The following is a 22798-nucleotide window of genomic DNA, read 5'->3' on the forward strand; positions in this document are numbered from 1 at the left end:
GCTGCCATCCAGACAGTATTCAGACTATCAGATAACAATAACGTCAGGTCTAGCACAGAATCCACTGAATTAATAATGTCATAAGGCAAAGCAGGCCTGCCATAGACTCACAGGTAGTTTAACTGTATATGTTCCAATTTTCACACAGGCAACACCTAGACGATACACTATATTAGAAACGTGAAAACTCAGCTAAAACCTTTTAGTGAGATGGTGACATTGGTTAAGCTGGCCAAATGCATCAGCCAACCTGGTACCTTAATACCATGCAATTTTCAAGCTGTTAGCATAAAAAACACGAACAATTTTTGTGGCTTGTTTTATGCCTCACTCATTAGTAATTTTCAGCACAGACATTCACTGTTACTGTTCATTTACTTCAACAGTCTCAGTATGAATTTTTCACTTTCACAGTTTTTTAATTATATTATTTCAAGAAGTGGGTGGAGGAGGGTAGAGCAATATCCTGTACAGGCCTGACTAGCGCTACATCCATTGAATACTGCATTTATTTTAAGAATCATGTTTCACAGACGTTACATTGTTCACATCTAAATGAAATATATTTTAGGCAACTACTATGCAGATAGACTCTAACCAGCAGGAAACACTTTTTTTTTTTATTTAACAGCACATAAATTTGAACTACATAGCAAAGATTATTTCCGTCTTTGTTATTTTTTAAAAATATATTTTGTCCATAAAGATTTAAAAGCATTACAGCAGACAGTGCAATTATGTTGACCTCAGTTGGGAACATAATCCAAAGCTTGATTTAATCAGTGAAGAGTCAAGCCTTACATTTCCTTTCTATTATTCCCACAGCCTTCCCTGTTACCCCTATTTTATTTTGTGTCTTTTATAAAAAGACTGCAATATGACACATACCCATTTTCAGCTAAAACAGACCATAAAGATATTTTTCAGTCTCTTCCTAAGCTTCTTCCTATTTTTGGAATTACAGAATGCCCTATTTTCCTATGAATTTATGTTCTCAGAAGCCTTGTAGTATTACTTGCCATTTCCAGGACAAATTCTAAAGATTTTTAATTGAAGCAGCATATTTAAGATTACAGATAAAACTAAGGATAGTTGTTTTCAGAGAGTACAGTTCTGCAGATAGAGTAGTTTTTAGATATTCCATTCTTTCTACTAAACAGGAATCCTGAGAGTAAAATACCAAATCCTCCTGCTGATACACTTGCAATAGTCTCCCATTAGCTCTAGACAAAGAATTTTGTCTAGAGCTCTAGACAAAAAAGTTCAGGAGAAATAACGCCCCAGAGAACATAAAATTTGGACGCAAAGTTTTAGGAACTGAACTTACTGCAGTTTCTTATATCAGAACATGCTTAAAATTGTTTCTATTCTCTCCCTTTTTGAGCTATCTTTAAACAAACAACCAAAAAATTCTGTTCAAAGCAAACACACTCCCACATGGCCTGGTAATGAGCAGGAGTCTCAAGTAAACTGTACTACAGGAAAACTGCTTTTCTCTCTTACACACATGGTCCTGAATTAAAATGTCACCTGTTGTGGTTTAAAAAAAAAAATAATCAAGCCTTGACAGGAAATTTAGCTTTCTGTTTGCATGATTGCATTGCTATCAACAATCCGTATCTTTGTAGTATAAAAAGACCATTTGCATATTGAGCAGGTGAAGGCCCCAGTAACAGACCCAAAGCCTGACTCTCCATTATAGATCTAAAATATATTTTACTGTTGGGGCAGAAATCATCTAAGAGAATACAGAAGATGGATACAGAGCTGGGATAGCATAAACAAATAAGGTAGTACTGCCCAGCATGAGAAGTGCTGGAACCAGCACTGCATCTGTCTAACTTCTTAAGATTGAAAAAAGATACAAACAAGCGACTTACATATTAAACTCATTTGGAAACAACACAGTTTATAATTAGTATATAAAGCAATCATACACCTACTGAGTGGACAAAAAAACCCTAATTTTTACAGCCAGGCTTCTGAAGATGGGGAATGCCGACACATTGCAAAGGTTATTGTCTGGATTTTCGGGGCACTTTCTGAAGGGCTGTTTACAGAAGGACTGAGCTAATTAAAATAATCAAACCAAAGACATACATAAAGCACACATAACAAAGTAATTCAAAGTTTGCAGTTTTTCTAAGAAACAAACAGCAAACCTGCATGCACACAAAATAAAACCCAAAAAAAGATGCTAAGAAGTAAAACACAAGAAAGAAAAAACGAACACTTCTGTAAGATGTGTCTTCTAGCCTCTGAAAAGCTGCTCCTACCAAGCAAGCCACATTATTCCTCTTTAAACCCTGTTTAAAACAGTCCTTTACCATGCAGAGAGCATGTGTACCTCAGGACATGTGTGCAGAAATGTACTGGGTGTAGGTGGCAAGGTTTTTGAAGCAGGTGTCTACAGGGCTGGCTTCTATGAGAAGATGCCAGAAGCTTCCACCATGTCCAACAGAGCCAGTTCCAGCCAGCTCCAAGAAGGACACACCAATGGTCAAGGCTGAAACCAGCAGCAACAGTCGCAGCACCTCTTTCATAACATATTTAAGAAGGGGAAAAAACTGCCGCACAACAGCAGCCAGGAGAGAGGGATAAGAATACATGGGAGAAACAACCCTGCAGACACCAAGGTCTGAAGAAGGGAGGAGGTGTTCCAGGTGCCAGAGCAGAGATTGCCCTGCAGCCTGTGTCGAAGACCGTGGTGAAGCATGTTGTCCTTCTGCAGCCCATGGAGGTCCACGGTGAAGCAGATATCTAACTGGCAGCCCATGGAAGAACCCACGCCAGAGCAGGTGGATGTGCCCTGAAAGAAGCTGTGACGCCATGGAAAGCGTGTGCTGGAACAGGCTCCTGGCAGGACCTCCAGCCCCATAGAGAGAAGAGCCTACGCTGGAGCAGGTTTGCTGGCACAACCTGAGACCCATGGGGGACCCACGCTCATGCGGTCTTTTCCTGAAGGACAAGACTGTGTGGAAAGGACTCATGCTGGAGCAGTCCGTTCCTGAAGGACTGCACGTGGTGGAAAGGATCTACATTGGATAAGTTCGTGGAGATCTGTCTCCTGTGGGAGGGACAGACCACACGCTGGAGCCGGGAAGAGCGTGAGGAGGAAGAAGTGGCAGAGAATATGTTACAGACTGACACAACCCAATTCACTGTCCCACTGTGCCACTGGGGGTGAGGTGGTAGAGAAACTGGAAATGAAGTTGAGCCTAGGAAGAAGGGAGGGGTGGGGGGAAGGTGTTTAAAGGTTTGGTTTTATTTCTTATTATCCTGCTCTGACTTGAATGGCAATAAATTAACTTAATTTCCCAAGTCGAGTCTGTTTTGCCTGTGACAGTAATTTCTAAGTGATCTCCCTGTCCTTATCCCAACCCACAATCCTTTTGTCATATTTTCTCACCTGTCTCCAGCTGAAACAGTGGAGTGAGAGCAGCTTGATGGGCACCTGGTGGCCAAGGTCACCTCACTACATGAGAGCACACCAGAAGCTAAGACCAGCATATTGCAGATTGCTTGGCATCTTTTCGCTCTTATTAGTTATCATCGTTTACACTTAGGTTGCCCCTAGGACAAAGTACCAATTACTTTTGCCAAGTTCATTTACACAGCCTACTAAAATACACCTCATTTCGATACACTGCCTGTAATACAAGTCCATAGAAAAGAACTGAACTGTGTAAGAAAAATTGATGTAGTATTTTAATGTAGCCAAGTGAGCCAAACCATAATTTCCATGTATGCATCATTACTAAATAATGCAACTTCTCTCCTCCCACCCGAAATTCTAAACAGAAGTCTCAGCAGAACTGTATGTATATATATAACTTGTTGGAACATCACGAGGCTCAGGCTTTAAGCTGCCAACTCTGACAACAATGTACGGCACACCAGATCTCTTCTGAAAGCTCAAGAGGGAGATGTCAACAATTAAAAATTATGCATCTCCTTTACTGTAAACAAGACAAAGGTGTAACACCGTGGTAATGCTGCTTTTATTTTAAGATAGCACTCATCTCATCACCTTACCTGACTGTGCTACTCCTGAATTACTCTCTCATGCTAAATGAAGGCATATAAAAAACAAGTATTTGTTTGAGTTTAGTGTATTACTTAGAAGGGCACAGCCACAAATAAGCTACAGAAATTATAGCAAACAAGGGCTAATTGCACAGGAGTGCTCACTGTACAGGAGTGCTAGGCTTTTTTTCTGCTGTTAGTAACCCAGAAAAAAGTATTTAGATTGTAATGTAATTTGATGAATAAAATAGATCCGTTTACTGTGTTTCAAAGTTCTTATGGCACTCTGGGACTCCTTCCCTTTGGAAAGCAGCAAAATAACTAAAAGGTAAAGTCACTAATGAATCACTGATCAGTTGGAACATGGTAACTCTGAACAAAAAGACTTCTAGGCAACACCTCACCCTGAAGGCTTGGCAAAGAGTTTATTTTACACATGTCCTAATGAGTTCTAAGTATTTTTTTTCCTGCAGGAGTCCAATCAAAAATAAAACCTAAAGCCAGAAGACTGAAAACATATGTTATATAAGTGTTCATGCTGTGCCATGAAATACATAAACTTTTGGTCCACGGACCCTCTTATTCTGTGCTTCTGAACTATGCTATCAGTCAGGAAAACATATTTAAGAGCCTCAAAACTGACAACTGTTGAAACAAACTAATATTTGCACATAATGAACACATTTAGTTAGCAGTTATTACAATGCTACTCTTAAAACCCTTCTTTGTATGTTTGCAATGCCAGGACACAGGCCCAGCCTAATACCCACTCTGCTAAAGAGCAAATGTTCTTTTATGAAAACAAAGGTGAAAACTTGGTGGGAAGACAAAAAATATACTTAAGAGGTATAATCAAATTCACTCCGAATTCAGCAGATGGAAATTATATCAGACACACTGAATTAGTACTCTTACCAATTTTACAATGCATTTGGCATGGTAGAAGATATTCTCAAATGTCTGATAAAGCTAATGTTAGACTTTAAAAAAATCTAATTCAAAGTAGTTAAAGCATTGTGACAATACCAGATTCAAAGCACTGGTACGCATGAATTCACTTTTTAAAGCTGAACTAAGCTAATGGCTTGCTCCTATCAAAAGGAGATCACACTTCCCATCCCCTCTTCCCTCTCTCCTTCCTGTTTCACACCACTTCCCTGTTCCTTCTGCTCTCAGGTGCCCTCTTCCTCCACTGCGATTGGCTTTGGTATTTCTCAGACCATTCAAAAATATAACTGAGCATCTGGCAGAAAGCTATTTCTGTAGTTTCTCTTGGATTAATTTACTGAAGTTTACTGAGCTGAATCAGCAAACTGCAAGGGCAGAGAAGCACAACAGGAAGGAACACAAAGCTGAAGCAGGGAGGACAGAAAGCAATAGGATCCCTGCCTTTCAGCACCAGCAAGCTGACGATCCAGTTCTTCAGCTCCCTTCAACAACACAGCTGATGAACAGCCTTTAAACCCTGGATGACAGCTGACAGTTAACTCAAATGGCCCTCTGTGTGATTTCTCAAGGCTGGTATAGTTCAGCACTGTTTCAACCTCTACAGCACCTCAGACAATGATGAAATCATTGAATGGTAGATCTAAGAAGGAAACAGCATTACACCTGACGAAATGCAATTTTTAAACTTTCTAAGCTAACGTAATGGGGGTTTTTATTTTAAAGTTCAATACAACATCCAAAAAAGCCCAATAGAAAGAACACATTTACAGCCCACTATTACTTACAAAAGGCTAAATAAGATATCAAGAAACTCCTGAAATCCCGTATCATGCACACTATTTTTCCACTTACTCTAACAAGAAGCATCACGTAAATAACAAGCTATTAAATCACTTTCATAACAGTACAACTTTTCAGACAAAAGCAATTTATATTCGTATCAGGTGAACACAGACTTCTGTTCTGTAATGTTACCTGTTTGGGTTGGTTTTGTTCCTGTTTTCATGATAACCGTTTTAAATGTCACAGCGAAATACACACACACGTGTGATAAAGGACCATGATAAAACACAGCTGAAATAATACATTTACCTATTCATTCAATTATTCCACAGATACAATTTGCAAGTAGTTTAGGATTTTTTTAAACTCCCCCCCACATACGGATTTTGCTGAATTATACTACTCTCAAGTGACAAAATAGCACAATTTAAAACCCTGACATCTGATGGTTATAAACAAGTATCGCATTACCAAAGACTGAAGAATTTGAGCTCTGAAGCCACAGCACTATTTGTGGAAAAATGATAAGCTTTCACAAACTTCTAAAATCGATCTACAGATTTTCTCCCTCAAACATTGATTTCTTTTTAAAATTTCCCTAAAACAGATACAGAGCACACAGTGCTATTTAAAGTTTGGGGTTAAAAAAAAAAAAGCCCTAATCAAAATTAGTTCTATTTTAAGCATGGGGTTCAACTAGAAAACCCAGAGAGGTTCCTTCTAACATGATAATCTCTGATTCTAAGTTATTCAAAAACCTTTTACGATACCCTCTCCCTAAAGTAGCTCGAAACAAATCATGATGCAATGCTGCTATGTGAAAAGTTGTGCTACTACTAATTTTAGATGACCCACATAAATTGTCTGCAAGTCATCACAAACAAATGCTAATTGATTATTTAAACAACATTTTTCAAAGGAAAAAAAAATCATCCAGTTCCTTCACACCAACATCACGGCATTTTTTCCAGAAGAAGGTCATATAAACATTTGTCTACAAATACATTTTGGAAACTATCACAACAGTAGCATAAAACAAACAAAAATTTCCATTATCATTTAAGAAAGCAGAGGTACTCAATTTACTTTCAGAAAAGATAAAAATGGTTGCTGAATGACTGGAAGTGTTTTATAACACCTTTCCAGGAGCAATTCGCTGACAAAAAAAGTCTAGTAAGCATTCAAATTTTTCTGAATGGATAATGTTTGTCTGCCCCATACATAACACAAAAACCTCACACAGATCTGGTAACTTTTACTATATAAATACCACAAACAGAAAAGAATAGATAGAAAGGAAACACAGAGATAGGGTCTTACCAGTAAAAGGTGTTTTTTTAACTGAAAAGAACCTCTGACAAAATGTTTGCACCTGGTGAACAAGTTCATAGGCAGACACACCACCAGCATTCCATTTACACCTACTCTGAATGGCTCCAGATGAAGATTTTCAAAGACTAGCTTGCCAGGGAAGCTCTGTGCACATCAAAACACTTTTCTGCCTATGACCAGAAGAGTTAATCCAAAAGTAAAATCCAAACTGCACAAATTCTATGAAATGAGCCTCTAAAAAGGCTATTATTAATAATGGACACAGTCAACAAGCAAAAGCTAGTAAACAAGGAGACATCTGTGGAGACTTTTCAAGTTAACGTCTACCACTGTGTGTTAAAATTCTTCATGAAGTTTTCAGACAAACTAATCGTGGTTTGGTTTATATTTCAGGCCAAAATTCCTCAGAAAATGGAAACTGGGCAAGCTGCAACAACAAACTAATTAAAACAAAAACACATTTCCCTTATTAATTTATACAGCTTATGACTGGAAGATACTATGAGATCATCCAATCTCCTGCGCAACAAATTTGGACTATTTGCCTTTTTTTTTTTTAATAATCCTGTTTCAGGTTATACAAGGGCTTCAACAATTAAAGGCTAACCTGTATTGTAGCAAACAGCACCACCAGATTTCCAATGAGATCATACTATTACTTTCTGTAAGGGCACAATAATCCTTTTTTCAACATTCTTAAAATATTCTTGCATATTTACTACTAAACAACACTGCACTTGAAGCAGGGATTTTCAGTGAACTATCCAAGATCGTTGTCCTGAATGGTTACAGTGATGTTAGTACTATGCAAGATATATGAGAAATTCAAATAAATTGTTCCACTGGGTAATAACTTTGGCTCCCTTCCTCAAAAGCTCTCAATCTTCTAATCTAGATCAGCATACACTACACAGTTAAACCTACAGTTGCTGTTAGCCTCATACGCCCCTTCCCTAGAGCACTATCATGCTGAATACCAACAACAGGACAAAACTTCTGGACACTCAATTTTTAACACAAGAAAATGTTTACAACAGCATATTGTCTTATTTACAAGCTTTTACTACATTGTAAATTAGCAATAACTTGTGGCATATTTTAAAAATAAAGCTAATTTATTTTAACTAGGGGGTTTTATGTTTGTTTTCTGCGACAGAGAGAAGAAACAATGTTAACTGTTATATTAACTGGCAACTCCTGAGTACTCCAGTTGCCCAAAATCGCAAAACATGTTTTAGATGCAGGTTCCTCTACAGAGTTCAATTCATGCTCATTTGCTTCTCTTGTTTTTGTATGGTACAAAAAAATGCATTATGGCATTATAGATTCAGTAGATTTATAGTATCACCAAACTTTAATACTTGATTCTTCTGTGGAGAAATAAAGGAGGAAAACGATTGATCCTATTTAGAAGATACTCTCTACTGCTAAAGCAACAGGCTCGACATCCCAAAATCCCACCTTATTCCACTGCCAACACCTATTTAGCAGATAGTAACAGCTATAGTAACTTAGCTGTAAGTAACAGCTCAGATATATATATATGTAACATCACTTAGTCAATATTTATCTTAAGAGCATCATCACTCTCCTTCCCTCTCCTAACTGTCCAGTCTTCCTTCTTTCCCTACCATATACCTTATGGTTAAGTTTTCATCTCTTGAGAAGGTAAAAAAGTTTTGCAGATATATCTTTAGTTGGACTGAGTCCCCACTTTGACTGAAGCTCCTGCCAGTAACAGCAATTTCCTGGTGGACTGCAATGGTGTGTTTCTACTAACATTAAAAAGGAATCCTTAAAAGCACCTCCCCAAAGAGGAAAAATGGTAGGTGCAGCCATTTCTGAAGAACTCTGCTTTAGAGTCACTTCTTCACCTCTGTGGTAGGAATAGTTACATATGTAAAGAACAACGCAAACCTCACTGATCATCTGTAAGCACTGTCTTGTCATATTACAGCAAGAAACATAAAAGATGAAATGATTAGAAAGAATCTGCTTTCAAATTCTAAACTTGCCTGTGTAATAACATCTCAGCCAGAAACAAAGGGGGAATAAAAATTTACTAGATTAAAAAAAGCAGTTTTAAAAGGCATCGACTTGAAGGCAGGACATTCAATTCAAGAGAAAGAAAATGCTGGAAAAATTGAGAAAAAACTTGCAAGAAGACAAAGGCAAACACAAAGAAGATGACTAGCCAACCCCACCTCTAAAAGCTAAAATATAAAGTGAATCCTGAGAAGCATAACAGACTACAAAGTGTTTATTATATAGGTGGTACATACTTCAAAATATTCTGGCATATGAAAATCCTGCAACTACATATCAACTAGAACAACTTTAAACAAAAAGATAGAGGAAGGTCTACCTCTACATCTAGGGAAACAAAACAATCAACATTTCGAAGGGGAATATCAAATAAAATAATCTCATCAACAGAATACTCTCCCAACTACAAGACAAAAATGGTTCCCCATTCCCAGTTCAGACAGTTACACAGGGGATATGCTACATTTCCTTTTTTTCTCCCAGGTACTTGGAAAAGGAAATGAACTACCAAGACTGGCAAGCTGCTGTCTTCAGTTTCTAAAAGTTAAATCTAAACTTGCTGACTAAGGGCCATACTGAACAGCATTGCTATATTCTATAGAGTGTACTCTTTATTTTTCATGTAAGACAAGTTTCATCAAGGAAGATCTAATTTTTTTCCCTGCTTACTGCAGGGGGGTTGGACTAGATGACCTTTAAAGGTCCCTTCCAACCCAACACATCCTTTGATGACTCTATAATGACTTTTCAAGCAGATGTCCTTTTCTTTGTGTACATGTAATTTGTACATGTTTTGAAGAAAGGTACATTATTTTAAGCGTTCTGCTATTTTCAGATACAGCAGTAGTATTTCGTCATCTTCATCTAGCTCTTGTCAAACTTAACAAGGCATTAATAAAACAATGCATGAAGTCTATCAACATATACATATATGCCATAAATGCACTGTAGAAAGGGGGGGAAGAAAAAACCACCAAACTTCAAACCCAAAACTGCTATTCTATTGGGACTGGAAAAGAGACAAGAGAAAAAGATTGCAAAAAACCAAACAAAAGATCTAATCACCCTATGATCACAAGTCTATAAATCTCTGAAACAATTTGCTGCTACCTATAAAACAGAAGTAAAAGGGAAGGGCAGTAGAAAAAAAATAAGCATTTACTCAAGAAGATACCAAATGGACAAAGGATAAAAGGTAAGATTTTTCAATTAAGAAGTAAATTGTCATTTTGCTTTGAACTTAGACACAGACTAAAGAGACAAGCAAATACTATGGTAATGTGGTATAATGTCCTCTAAATACGGAATTCCTAGAAGCCGTTCTAAAGTATGTATTTTAAAATGGTATGTAATCCTATCTTAGGCTTTTAGAAACTCTGAGTCCACTGCACGATTAAACTATTGCAAATTTAATTATCCTTGCTACTGTAAGGGTCCAAGAATCCCAAGTGACAGAGCCCTCTCTCCCTCACTTCCGCATCTTCCAGCAGTATCAGATGCCATTATCAAGTGTTAAACTTGTAACATGGATTTACACATACAGAACACATTTCAGAAACTCACTGAAAACAAAATATCCATGTGACTTAGATTTTCATTATTTGCAGAAAAGGGGAAAGGGGGAACCATTCCACATTTAATTCTGCTTATCTGAAAATGTATTGCGGTGTCCTTGCTATTGGGTTTGATCTGTGCAGAATGAGGCAGGTGTGAACTTCCAATGCCTAAAATGCCAAGCCTTCAAATTATTTAACAACTTAAGACTTGTTTGTAACAACCAGAAATAATTGCTAAAGACTTCTGCTGCAAATTAGATTAATAAAAAGATGATGGCTGACAAGGAAGAAAACATCTTTGGTTGGACACTAAAAGAAGCACAAGCCAGAGTACTATTACCATATGTCTCCTAAGAACCTGGAGGCTACTCCCCTGTTCTACGCAGAATGCACTACAGCTGCTGACATACTGTATTTTGGTTAGTACTAACTTATAGTACTGGTACAGTACTTGAATAGCCTATTTAAAAAGCATTTACAAGTTAATCAAAACTGTTTTACTGGAAAGAAGTGTTAACGCTACAAATAACAAGTATGTAAAACAAGTCTTTCAAACCAAAATTTCATTGGTTGGGTTGGACTTCCAGAATGCTCAGCATTAGTCTTAATTCTGCTCCATTCATATCAATAAGAAAAAAAATCCACAGTATCTTATTTTAATCCTCTCTGCTCCGAAGTTAAATCTGAGACAGTGTTCTTCTCTTCTCTGCTGAGACACCTCATAAATCTTAGTGACTGCAAGTAACATACAGGATCCAGTTTTCTTTGCTTCTTGCATACAAAGATATTACACTGGTTTTGATGGAAACATGACCACTAGCTTTTTTTTTTTGTATTACTGAAATACTGAATACTTCTTTGTAGTGTTTAGTATTATTTACTTTTGCATTATTTACAAGTTTGACATTGAAATCTCTCTTTAAATCACACTGTGCCTAGCTGTAGAGCACTGAATAGAAACAGGTCATCTTACCTCTGAAAAACTTGCATTTTTGGTACAGCACCCCACTACCTACCATATACACATTTACTTTAGAACTGAATGCACATAGTCAAAAGCAAGGAAACAAAATTCTCCTAGTTACGGAGATGATCTTGAATATTCATTTTCTCTAAAATATTAGAACAGGTTCAACAAAACAAAAGAATAACCTATGGATATTACTTACCTCTTTTGATGTAAGCATAAGTATGTGCCAGCACCTTTGGAAAGCAACAAATGTGAAATTCTATGATCTATAACCAAATCAATTACTTACCAATTTGTGTGATTTAACAATCATATTTCATTCACTGAAAACGAAAGATACTTCCATACTAAAACTGTGCAAGTCATTTAAAAAAAACTGTATACACACTGATTTAAGAAAAAAGAAAGTGACTACGGATTTCTATCAAAAAACCCTACATTTTCTTCTCATACAACTTGTTACTATAACAAAACAGATAAAAGATTTCTTCATAACCTTTCTAGCTCTTTGAAACAAAAGAAAATTAAGCCAACCAACATAAGATAAAGTTCCCAGGGCTATTCTGGTGCTTAGTAAAATATTCCACTACACGGGGGAAGGAAATTAAAAATATCAGTAGGTCCCCACTCTCAAGGCAGTCTTAAGTTAGCCACAGAAAATAAAATGCCCTCAGAAATTCTTCAGAATTTAGTCATCATTAAAAAGTGTTTCTGAACTTTTCTATTAAAGCAATTCAAAAGAACACACGCAGAACAGAGACACAAAATCGTCTTTAACAGTCTGCCTGCAGACTGTTCATAGATTTTACAGGGCAACAACAAAACAAAAGACTCTGACTACTTTTGTAACTGTCATTCAAGATTCTGTTGGCTATCATCGGCCGAATTTCAGACTGCCGTGGCAATTAAGAGATATAAGAAACAGAGAGATTCACAAGTACCATAAATTCAAAGATGCTGAAATAGGCATGTAAAGATAGGTTTCCCAAACTCACAACTCGCCATGCAACAGCAAGTAAAAGGATAAGCATACAGTGGAATATGTTTGTTGGTGTGACTAAGCCACCAAGCCCTTTTAATCATAGTTTATACTAACACCGCTTTTTATTCAGTAAAACTGTGACTATGTTCAACCTTTTGCCAACACAGCATTGACAAAGAGGTAATGACACGACCATTCATATTACTTTATTCACAAAAATTTACACTCAGCCTAGAAAAACTCCTCCTATGTTATATGGGGAGGAACACAGACAGGAAACTGGCAGGAACAAGAGTACAGCAGAATACTTTTTCTGCCTTCTAGGTGCAAAGTTTAAGATTTTGGAAATACTGGCCAAGAAGCTGGAATCCTAAATAAGGATTCAGTGCCATCCTCTCTGTTGAAACATCATCTTTTATCTGGTCAGTAACTGATTCTGTATCTTGTCTCTATTTGGGAGCTCAGACCCGTAGCTGAGCATCCAAGGAATTTTTTAAACAGGCATAAACTTAATGAAGAACGGCTCTAAACAAGTGTTTATTCTTTTTCAAAAATGAGGTAGAACAATATTTACTCCTTGAGATACAGTTTTTCACTTTAGCACAAATTAAGATAAGTTAAATTCCTAAGCTATTCCAGAATTAATAGTTTTATCTGACAAAATAAAAGATGTGCTATTTCAAAACTGCAAATTATGTAGAAGAAATTAATTCCAGGTCATACAGTTCCTCTACAACTATTTTTCTTCCTCTTCTTGGATCTGTTTCTACTTGCAACATTCTTCTGGCTTATTAAAGGCTTATAATTGAGACAGAGATAAAAATGCCTATTACAAAGAGCAACAATTATTAACTGCTGCAAAAATAAACTGGCTTGTGTGTAACTTATGGAAAGCAACAGATGGCCAAGTAGGGGATGCCGAAAAAAAGAACATGAGAGGTTTTGCTGCTCACTTTGCTTCTCCACTCCGAAGAATGTAATCAACAGAAACTGCAAGCATTTTTCAAGTAATATCTAACTAACTGCACAGAGGAATTTTTCCTGGAAAAGAGAGATCTACGAAATAATTGTAAACTGCAGAGGCACATTCTAAAACGTTAAGCGAAAGTCTTGGGAGTTCCAAACTTGTTTTTTGCACAATTTTACATTAATGAAGACCCTTCACATTCATTACGCTCATTGATGATATTTCAGTTGCTGATGCTGCTCAATCGCTTTCCCTTTTCCCAAAAAGATCTTGTAAGAAGTAAAGTAATTTAAAATTGCAGGAATCGAACACTCCTGCAATCAGCTAACAGACTGGCTTCAAGCACCGGTGGAGAAATAAATTGAAGTGAGAGATGAAACATTGATTCAGTAGGTTCTCTCGAAAGTATGAAAAACCTTTACTTCAAAAATACCGAACAGTACCCATCATCCATTGCTTCATTTGCCTAGAATTGCAGTGACAAACAATACCAGTATTTGCCTAAAAGAAAGACATTTCCTGTGGACCAAGTAAACCACTAACAGGTAAGGAAAAGAGAAACCTGAGAGCCAGAAGGGAAAGAGCAGGTCATTCTATTGGTTTCTTTTCTTAAACATGAACTACCTTTAATTAAGGAAGGATCAATTTACACAACTGACAGTGACAGAAATACAGCTTTACTGACTTTAGATACACTACTGGATTGGTTACTATGGGAAAGGAAGATTGTCAAATACACAAATAAGCTTTACCATTTTGTCGGCAATAAATTCTGAACATTAGCAGAGAATAAGATGTTTTAGTTTAGAGATCTTGATAGATAAAGCTTGCATTGCCTATTGATAACCAATTTATTTTTTGCCAACACTACCGGTGCTAACAAAATAGAAGTTGAGATCCTCCAAGAAACAAGCAGTTATCGTACAGTAATTCCAAATTCGTGTTTCCTCAAAAACACCATGTGCTTTGAGTTAGGTACCCAGTTCCCAAACTCCACATGTTTAACGGGAACTTCTCTTGTCCTGTTCAGCTCCTAATAAAAACTGCTGAGCTGAAGGATAAGTGAATGTAAGTACAAAGTCCCAAGCATTCATGCAGCCTAAGAGAGAACAGGGGAAGACAATATGCTTTCATATTCTCTGGACTGAAAATTACTGCCGAAGACTATTAGACTAATCAGCAGTTGCACACCAAAACTAGCGAGGATTAATTCAGCCCTTTAAATAGCCATGAAAAAAAAAAAAAGAAAGATCATAGTATATTCTAACACAACAGTTTGGAAATAAAATTGTGTCCGACAACGCTACACTTGGATGCCCTTATCATGATTTCATCATTGATGAAACAATCTTCTCACACTCTATAGCTCCAGTCGCTAAAGAAAAGCTCAGTGCAAATCCTACAAAGATGCAAAACTGCCATCAAAACAGACAGCAAGCAGATATGCTCATACTCCATCAAGGAAAAAGCATTCACCACCCCACATTTTTAAACACAAAACATCAGTAGGATATATGCAGCAGCGGAAGCAGCCAAACTTGACCTACCTGCACATAACGGAATTTAGATGGTGTTTGCAAAAATACAGAATTCCATACCCTGATTCTTACACATAGTTGCACCTAGATAGATCCTGGTACATTCTGGATAAAGGCCACTGAAAACAAAAACAAGTGTAATATTCTCCTTTTTTGCTGGAAAAGTGTGGATCCTCATACACCTCAGTCCACAAAGACATGAAAAAAAATTCTCACACACTGATGCAAGAAGTTAGTAGAACCTCTTCAACTACTTTCCTCTAAATAGTATGGTATGAGAAAGAGATGGAGTGTCCTGAAACACCCAACTCTTGTCAGACGCTAGCAATGGCAACACAGTAAATGCTCACTAGGACCAGACAGCCTGCTTTTTAAAATCCCAACTTGCCAGCTGAACAGAGGTTGTAGGTCCTACAATTTCACTGGAAAACATCATCCCACTTGAAATACCAGATTTAGCACCCAGAGCCTGTAGAAACCTAAAATTTTTTGGCCTCAAGCGCCAAAACTGTACTGTCAAAATAAACACCGTATGTTGCTGCTCCCATTACACAGAAAAACTCAACCTCCAACACATCCTGGTGCAAAGCCACACAAGAACAAAACTCTGGGAGCAAGACCTTGCCAAATCCATCAGATCCTTGTTCACAAACATTTATGTTTGATTGAAAAAAGTACTGAGCCACGCTTAGATGGCTAGAGAATTCTGGACCTTCTTAAATCCTGGCCCTAGAGACCTTGGAAATGTTAAGCCTCATTTTCTTACTTTGATTTTCAAAGCCTTTTTCTTTTAAAACTACTTTTCCCATTTTTTTTGTCCCATGGTTTCATCAACTCTGCAAAGGCAGAGAGGAGCAGCTGGAGCGAACAGCTAAAGAAAAAGTCACAGAGTAAGGGACAAGGTAACAGTAAGGTGGAGATATCTGGACCATGCAGTATCCTCACCTCCTGGATTCGCCTGCGGGCCCGCTGCAGCACCTCCTCGTACCCCTTCTGTCGCAGCTCACTCAGGCTCTCGTAATACTCCTCGGGGTCGTCAGTCTCAGTGAAGAGCACCTGCGAAAGGATCTTCCAGCCGCAGGTATCCAAGCTGTGGACCAAGTAAACTTGCAGTTTGTAGCAGAGGGCATCCATCTCCTGCTCGGACAGCTCCGGGGCTCCGAACAGCACCGTCCACATGCCCGAGGGCTCCTCGGGGAAGGCAGGCAGGTAGGGCTCCAGCTCCGAGTTCACCGAGCACAGCTGCTGGTGCACAGCTCGCAAGTCCTGGAAGGAGAAGAGGCCGGCCCAGCTGCACTCCTCCCCCGCGGGCTCCGCGTCGGGAGCGGCCGGCTCGGCTGCCTGCAGCGGCGAGGCCTCCTCCTTCCCCAGCTCCAGCACTTCTATCTCTTCGGCGGCACCTGCCGCCTCCGGGCCCCGCTGCGGCCTCCGAGCCGGGCTACCCTTGGCGCAGAGCGGGCTCTTGGGCAGCGCTTCGGCGCGGGGATGCGGGGAGCCCCGCGGCAGGCCGGACTCGGTGCCCCAGGCCGGGCCCCTGCGCGCCGTGGGGCTGCCGGCCTTAGGGGCGGTTCTGGCCTCGGGGGCGGTGGTGCCGCCGCGGCGCAGCTCCCGGGAGCCGCTGCGCTGGCGCTGGGCCGTGCGGTTGTGGCAGGTGATGGCGAACTTGCCCTCGATCTCGTTCCAGGCCACGATGAAGACAAACTTGTGCTTCTCCCGCTCCTGGAAGGCGTGAGGCCTGACGGCCACCCAGTCGGCCTCCAGCGTCTCCTCCAGGGCGAAGGCGGACATGGCGCTGTGCGGCCTCCCCCCCCCTACTCACACGCACACCCCCCCCGCTCCCGTCCCGTCAGCCGCCCCCCGCCCGCCCCGCCGGCCGGCAACGGCTTCCCGTCAGCCCCGCCTCACCGCCCACCACCGGCCATCTTCGCGGCGGAGGGACGGGGAAGGCGCCGAGGCCGGGGGATGCGCTGAGTGCCCAGTGGAGCGGCCAGGGAGGTAGCGGGGGATGGGGAGGGAGGACGGAGCGATATCACCTCCTGCCCGCTCGGAGCCCGCCGCCGAGGAATCGCCCTGCCGCCGCTTCTGCTCACGGACCCGCCGCCGCGGCGGTCGGTGCCCGGTGCCCCCGCACAGGTACTCCGCGCGCCGCGTCACGTGGGGCGGGATCTGTTTACAAGCGGCGGCGGCGGCGGCGGCGCTGCGGCAACTCAGCCCCGCCCCTTGACCGCCTCCACAGGCCCCGCCCCCGCCCCGCCGGCCGCCTTCCCCATTGGCTGTCGCCCCGGCGTCTCCGACGGAGGGAGGTGCGCGGGGCGAGGAGGCCCCGCCCCTTCCCCGCCGGCCACGCTCGCGGTCTCCCGGTGGTGGGCGGGGGGAGGGCGGTGCCCCGCCCCTTTCCCGCGGCATGCTGGGAAGGGCACGTGCCGGGCGGCGGCCGTGAGGGGGTGGGGCCGAGCCGGGCCGTTGGGCGGGAGGTGGGGACGGGGAGACGCGGGCCCGGGCTGGGGCAGCGGCAGCGGGCGGCTTGGGGCGGCGTGTGCCGCCTCCCGGGGACGGGCTGGGGAGCAACGGCCTCTGCTGCGGGTAGCCCCCGAGGCAGCGCGGGGCGGTGCCCTGCCGCGGCTCCGGCCTGGCGGTTAACTCCCTGGCAGCGCGGTGGGGCACACGGGCCTTAGTGGACTGGCGCTGGCGCTCCCCCAGCCGGTCTCCACTGTCCTGCCCCACCCCAGGACTGTTTTCCAGGGCCTCTGCCCCCGAGCTGGCAGGAGACATTTAAGAATGGATGACCGTCCAGGTGACAGAGCCCCCACAGGGAAATGATAACTGCAGAGGATTTGTTTCTGCTCTTCCCGTAAAGTCGTTTTCTGCATGGAAAGGATGTGGTGCTGCAGCAGCTTGTTGTAGTTGTATGGCTTAATTCTTCCCAGAGGTTGAACAAAAATACTTCAAAGATCTGTTATCAAGAGCGCCTAACAGCACGCCATGCAGCAGAAGTTTGGCCTTGTGGTTAGGCTGCAAAAGAGAGCATGCAGCATCTGTGACGAGACCTGGAGGCAAAGGGCATGCTCTGAAATAGCTGTCTTGGACAACTGTATACTTCTATAACTGAAGCTAGCTGCACGAAGACACCATGTTTTGTGTTCATGTTGGCCAGTACTACTTAAAAATTGGCAGCGCCTGCAGTACTCTCCAAGTTCTCCAAGTGTATTGCAGAGCACGTAGGTTACAGTAAGCCAGCACAGACAACTCTCATAAGCATGTCTGAAAGGAATGATTAATCACCTGCAATACCAAGGCCAAGTGCTGGTTTCCTGGTGCCCTTTGGGATATTCCATTTTTCCCCTTTATAAATGAAGAAAAAAATATTTCTTACTGTAACAATTCCAAAATACTTGGATCAAAAATAGGATCAGTAGACAATATGCGTTGGCCCATCTGTGATATTGTTGTCCTGCTCCAAATTACAGGAAGCACTGGGGAAATAAAACATTCTCAATTGAGTTTGCCAGGGCAGCCAGAGTGAGTCACAGCTTCTTTCTAAAGTTACTGTATTGACGAGCATCCTGTCCTAAAGTATTTGAGGAGGGCCTCTGGCAAGCCAAACATTCTCTGATCATTGACAAAGGCACCTTGTGCATGCAGGAAAATCAAGGTTATGTCTCGAATACCCGAAGTGGCAGCTGTTAGGAAAAAGGAGGAAGTCATGGCTCAGCAGGCAGAGGAAGAACCATATCTGCATTCTAAAGCTAAGGGTGATGTGTGCTGCTCATCTTAGCAGCATTCTTTTCTGTTACCGTGAATTTAGGCACCAGATCAAAGCACCTGTGAAATGATCTGGAAGATGTGGTTATACCCCACGTGAAGTGGCCAAGCAAGCAAGAAATGAGTACATTGGTGGAGGAAATACAGTCTCTTTCTGTTAAGTATTTAGAAACGAATTTTCCATAGATGAATGTAAGCAGCAGTCCAATTTTGCCTTTAGTAATGCATGAAAAAAAAATTAAAACAATGAAGATGCAACAGTATATCTGTATCTCCAGGCTTAAGAAACTTAAACGTGGATTCAAAATTTCTCATCAGCCAAAGGATCAGAGCGTATTTCAGGTACGTTACTGTAGAGGCCAAGGTCTTTGGAGCAGTATTGGCCTGGCTGTTGTGAAGTAGCATAGGGGCAAGTCAGTATGATTTAAAGCAGCAACTGGGTAAATGGGACCTGGCTGAGAACTAGTCTGAAAATCACTTCGCTACAATCAAGTTTTCTGATAGGCCTCTTTTCATGTAGCAGAAAAGCTGTGCCATCAGCTCTCAAGAGCTATTATATTTTGCCAAAATTGTGCCATTACAGAAAAAGCTGGAAGGAAACAGCAATTTTTCAAAATCACATTATCAAGAAGCACTGAGTATCCTTCATAGGAACTTCTGTATTGGGGGACATGCGTAACTTGTCAGTATAAAAGGCAGGCTTTTCAGATGTTGGTGAATTGTTCTTAAGGGTGCTTAAATGAAATACATCACTGATTTCTACCCAAGAAACAAGCAAAAACTTAAAATTACATTCTTAAATGCCTGAATTGCCCTCTGAGCAGGGCTTGTGGTGGGGTGTACTCTTCATCACTAATCAGAAGTGGGTTAGGTAGTGCCCAATCAGCCTGACCTGGGATTGATTACCACACTTTAAAATGGTGCCAAGTTTGTGGCAACTGAAAGAACTACTGGGGAGTGTCTTGGAAAAAGAAAACGAGCTGTCTGGAGAGAAGGGAACTGGTGCCAAGGACATGGCCCTTCAGCACGTGAGGATCCCATGGCTATCATGGAAACTGCACACGTGAGAGGCCTAGTTAACCTAACCAACAGGGCTGTTTGAAGTAGCAGTTACTCAGCTGACAAGCTGGATTATTACATTTTATAGAGAGGAAGCTTTTTGAGAGCCACAAGCGTCGTGCCACTAGTGAGCTGAAATATAAGGTTAGGAATTAAATTGATGTCCTATATTTTTTTTGTAAGAACTGGGTCAAGCGTTAGAACTTTTAAAGCAGGGAGTACTTTGAGTCATTGCTATCCCTGGGCATTCTCCAAGCAGTGATATTTAATAAGATCTTGAATTAATAAGCCAGCAAAGACTAGGTTTGCAAACTTCCAGGAGTTACTCTGTGCTTTGTCTGATTTGCAGTATCATTTCCCTGAGCCTGTATCTGCTGGTTCTCAGACATGATCTTGGTTCAGGTCAGTGTTGGGAGAACAAGGAAACGACAGAATCCAAATACAGCACAAAAGGTAGCCTGCCTAGGCAGATGTGTACATAATAAATGCAGAATCGGGCTGCTGATGGGATGAAACCCTATGGAACTGCACGTATGTCCTTGCTTGTACATGTGTGGGGTGGATTAGCAATTGCCGAGTGTAAAAGGTTGGGTCCTCTGTGGATTGAATAACCTGAACTACTGCGAAGTGCTGCCTAAATTTTCTTTTGCATGCTGATGTTGTGAACAAGAAGAGAAATACTCCTCTAAGTGTTTGAACAAACATTCCAGCATCTAGTGTGTGACTCCTACAATGTGCTGCAGGCTGAACTGTAATTATACCCTTCTGGATCCGAATCTTTGAATGCCTTGGATAAACTAGCTTTAGTACAAAGCATTTTTGAGAAAACCAGGTCTCATCTGGAAAGCCTGATTTAAAGTTTGGCCAATTCCCAACAAATGCTGTTGCAAGATTATATCTGTCCAAAGGCTATTGTATTCTCAGTTAACCTACTCCTTACAGTAGTCGAGATGAAGGGGGGAGGATATTAAGTAGCATACCTCAAAGTATGTAGCATTGTGAGTATTTTTAGGTGTCCTGAAATTGCTATTAAGTATTGTGCTTAACACTGCTATGCTGGACAAGCATTTTTAATAGGTTTCTGTTGATAGCATTATTCAAATTTTAATGTGGGCAAGCCAAACAGCGTCTGTTTGTTGTTAGTGGGAGTCTTCTTTCTGGCACAAGTTTTAAGAGTGTTTCTGAGAGTATGTCTGCGTGAAGTGAGACAAGAAGCTGGCTGCACGAAAGCACTGTTGACTCTGTGATGGCTTAGTAGCAATGAAATATCCACCCAAAAGCATACTTTCTAGTAATAGTTGTATCTGCACTTGAAATTCTGGAAATGCCTACCCATAACAGTTTTGATGTAAGAGATTTAGGGTAGTTTCCAAGGACAAGGAATTGCATTGTGCAGCAGAACAAGTATAGCTGCAGTGCATGTGATAGCCCATCTATTTTACGGAGGAAAACTGTATACTTTGGATATTTATGCTGGCTCTAAACTGAAGAATTTTCTGCAACTAAGTATTATTGCAGTTGTAGAACATGTGGAGTATTACTGTGTGGTAAGCTTTATGAATGTGTGATAAACTGAACATGTAATGTAACCTCTTGCTTACTGCTGGGAGGACCCAGTAGTTTAAGTATAAATCAATCTTTCCTTGAAAGGAATCATTCATAAAAGATATTCTTCTCCCTTTTAGCCAAACAAGTACACTAGCGAAGTTATTTTGTCTGTTTAAGTGAAAGGCACAATGAACTTAATGGAGTAAAAAGTATGTTGGTAATACTCAAGAATCCCTTTTGAAAGCTCAGATGATACAAACCCCTAAGTTTCCAATTTAAACTTGCCACTGTAGTGGGAAAATTCTAAGTTTAACTAATAAGAATTTTACTAAATTGCATGAAAGTCATCAGTAGTCTCTCTGGCAGATAAAAAACAGTTTGCAAAAAGAGAGAGAATTGGTGCAGTCCTGTCTTGCAGGCTGGATGAGTTGGGAGTGATGGTGCTTGCAGCTTTCTTTAGTGGTTGACAAAGCAATTCGTCAACTTGTTTGTTTACAGAAACCATATTCTTACGTGCTCCACCCAAGTGCATGGGAGTAGAGAAAATGATCCTGATGACAGAAAGAACAATTTGTAGCTTTGAGAAATATAAGGCTTTTTAAAACTACTTGATTTTTGTCTTAAGTGCAAAAATGCAAGAAATATTTCTAACATTAAAAAAAAACCCTCTTTGTCAGGCTTAATATCTCATAATTAAACAAAGATAATTTTATAAAACAGTTCCCCAAAACTCACGTTTTCTTTGAGGAGAAGAGTGAAAAACTCCAGTCTTTATATTTTGAGATTTCTCAAAATATTGATCTATAAAGAAAATGCCTACTTGGCACTGAATCCAGTGTACTGAGCTGTGCAGCAATATCAAGACTGTAATGGAACATTGGAAGCTATTATTCAAGGAAAGAGGAAGCAATAGGTTTAGCCACATCCACAATTCAACTCAAATCAAGAACATTTGTAACTAGGCAGGGAAGCCACAAACCACAGAACAAGCATCGAGTTATAACAGATGAAATACCTACATGAATCTAAAAAAAGGAAATTATGGTTCCTGTGTTAGTGAGTACAGACTGCCTTCTGTTTAGTCACTGGAACGAGAAAACAGTTTAGATGTTTTTCAGTAGTCTCAGAGGTTCTATCCTCTCTGTCCCTGATGTAGTGATGGAGAGATCGATAGCCTGACAGTCCTGATCTGTCTGCAAGATGACAGCAGGCCTATATGAAAATAATTTGAATGCATGGCAGAAGATTTATCTGAAGAAATCTGGATTGCCTGGTGAAAAG

At 40.9% G+C, this 22798-nt stretch overlaps 1 protein-coding gene across 1 annotated transcript in view; it reads right to left on the reverse strand.

Annotated features, from left to right (window-relative positions):
* JMY (junction mediating and regulatory protein, p53 cofactor) overlaps positions 1-16953 on the reverse strand; it is a 68410-nt gene extending 51457 nt beyond the window's left edge. Inside the window, exon 1 of the mRNA XM_074570704.1 lies at positions 16094-16953. Within this exon, the coding sequence (XP_074426805.1) occupies positions 16094-16936 (843 nt within the window). The 5' untranslated portion in view covers positions 16937-16953. The remainder of the gene's footprint in view (positions 1-16093) is intronic.
* Positions 16954-22798: the final 5845 nt, after the last annotated feature.

The sequence above is a fragment of the Larus michahellis genome, chromosome Z (genome assembly GCF_964199755.1).
Source record: "Larus michahellis chromosome Z, bLarMic1.1, whole genome shotgun sequence".
NCBI classification, from domain to species: Eukaryota; Metazoa; Chordata; class Aves; order Charadriiformes; family Laridae; genus Larus; species Larus michahellis.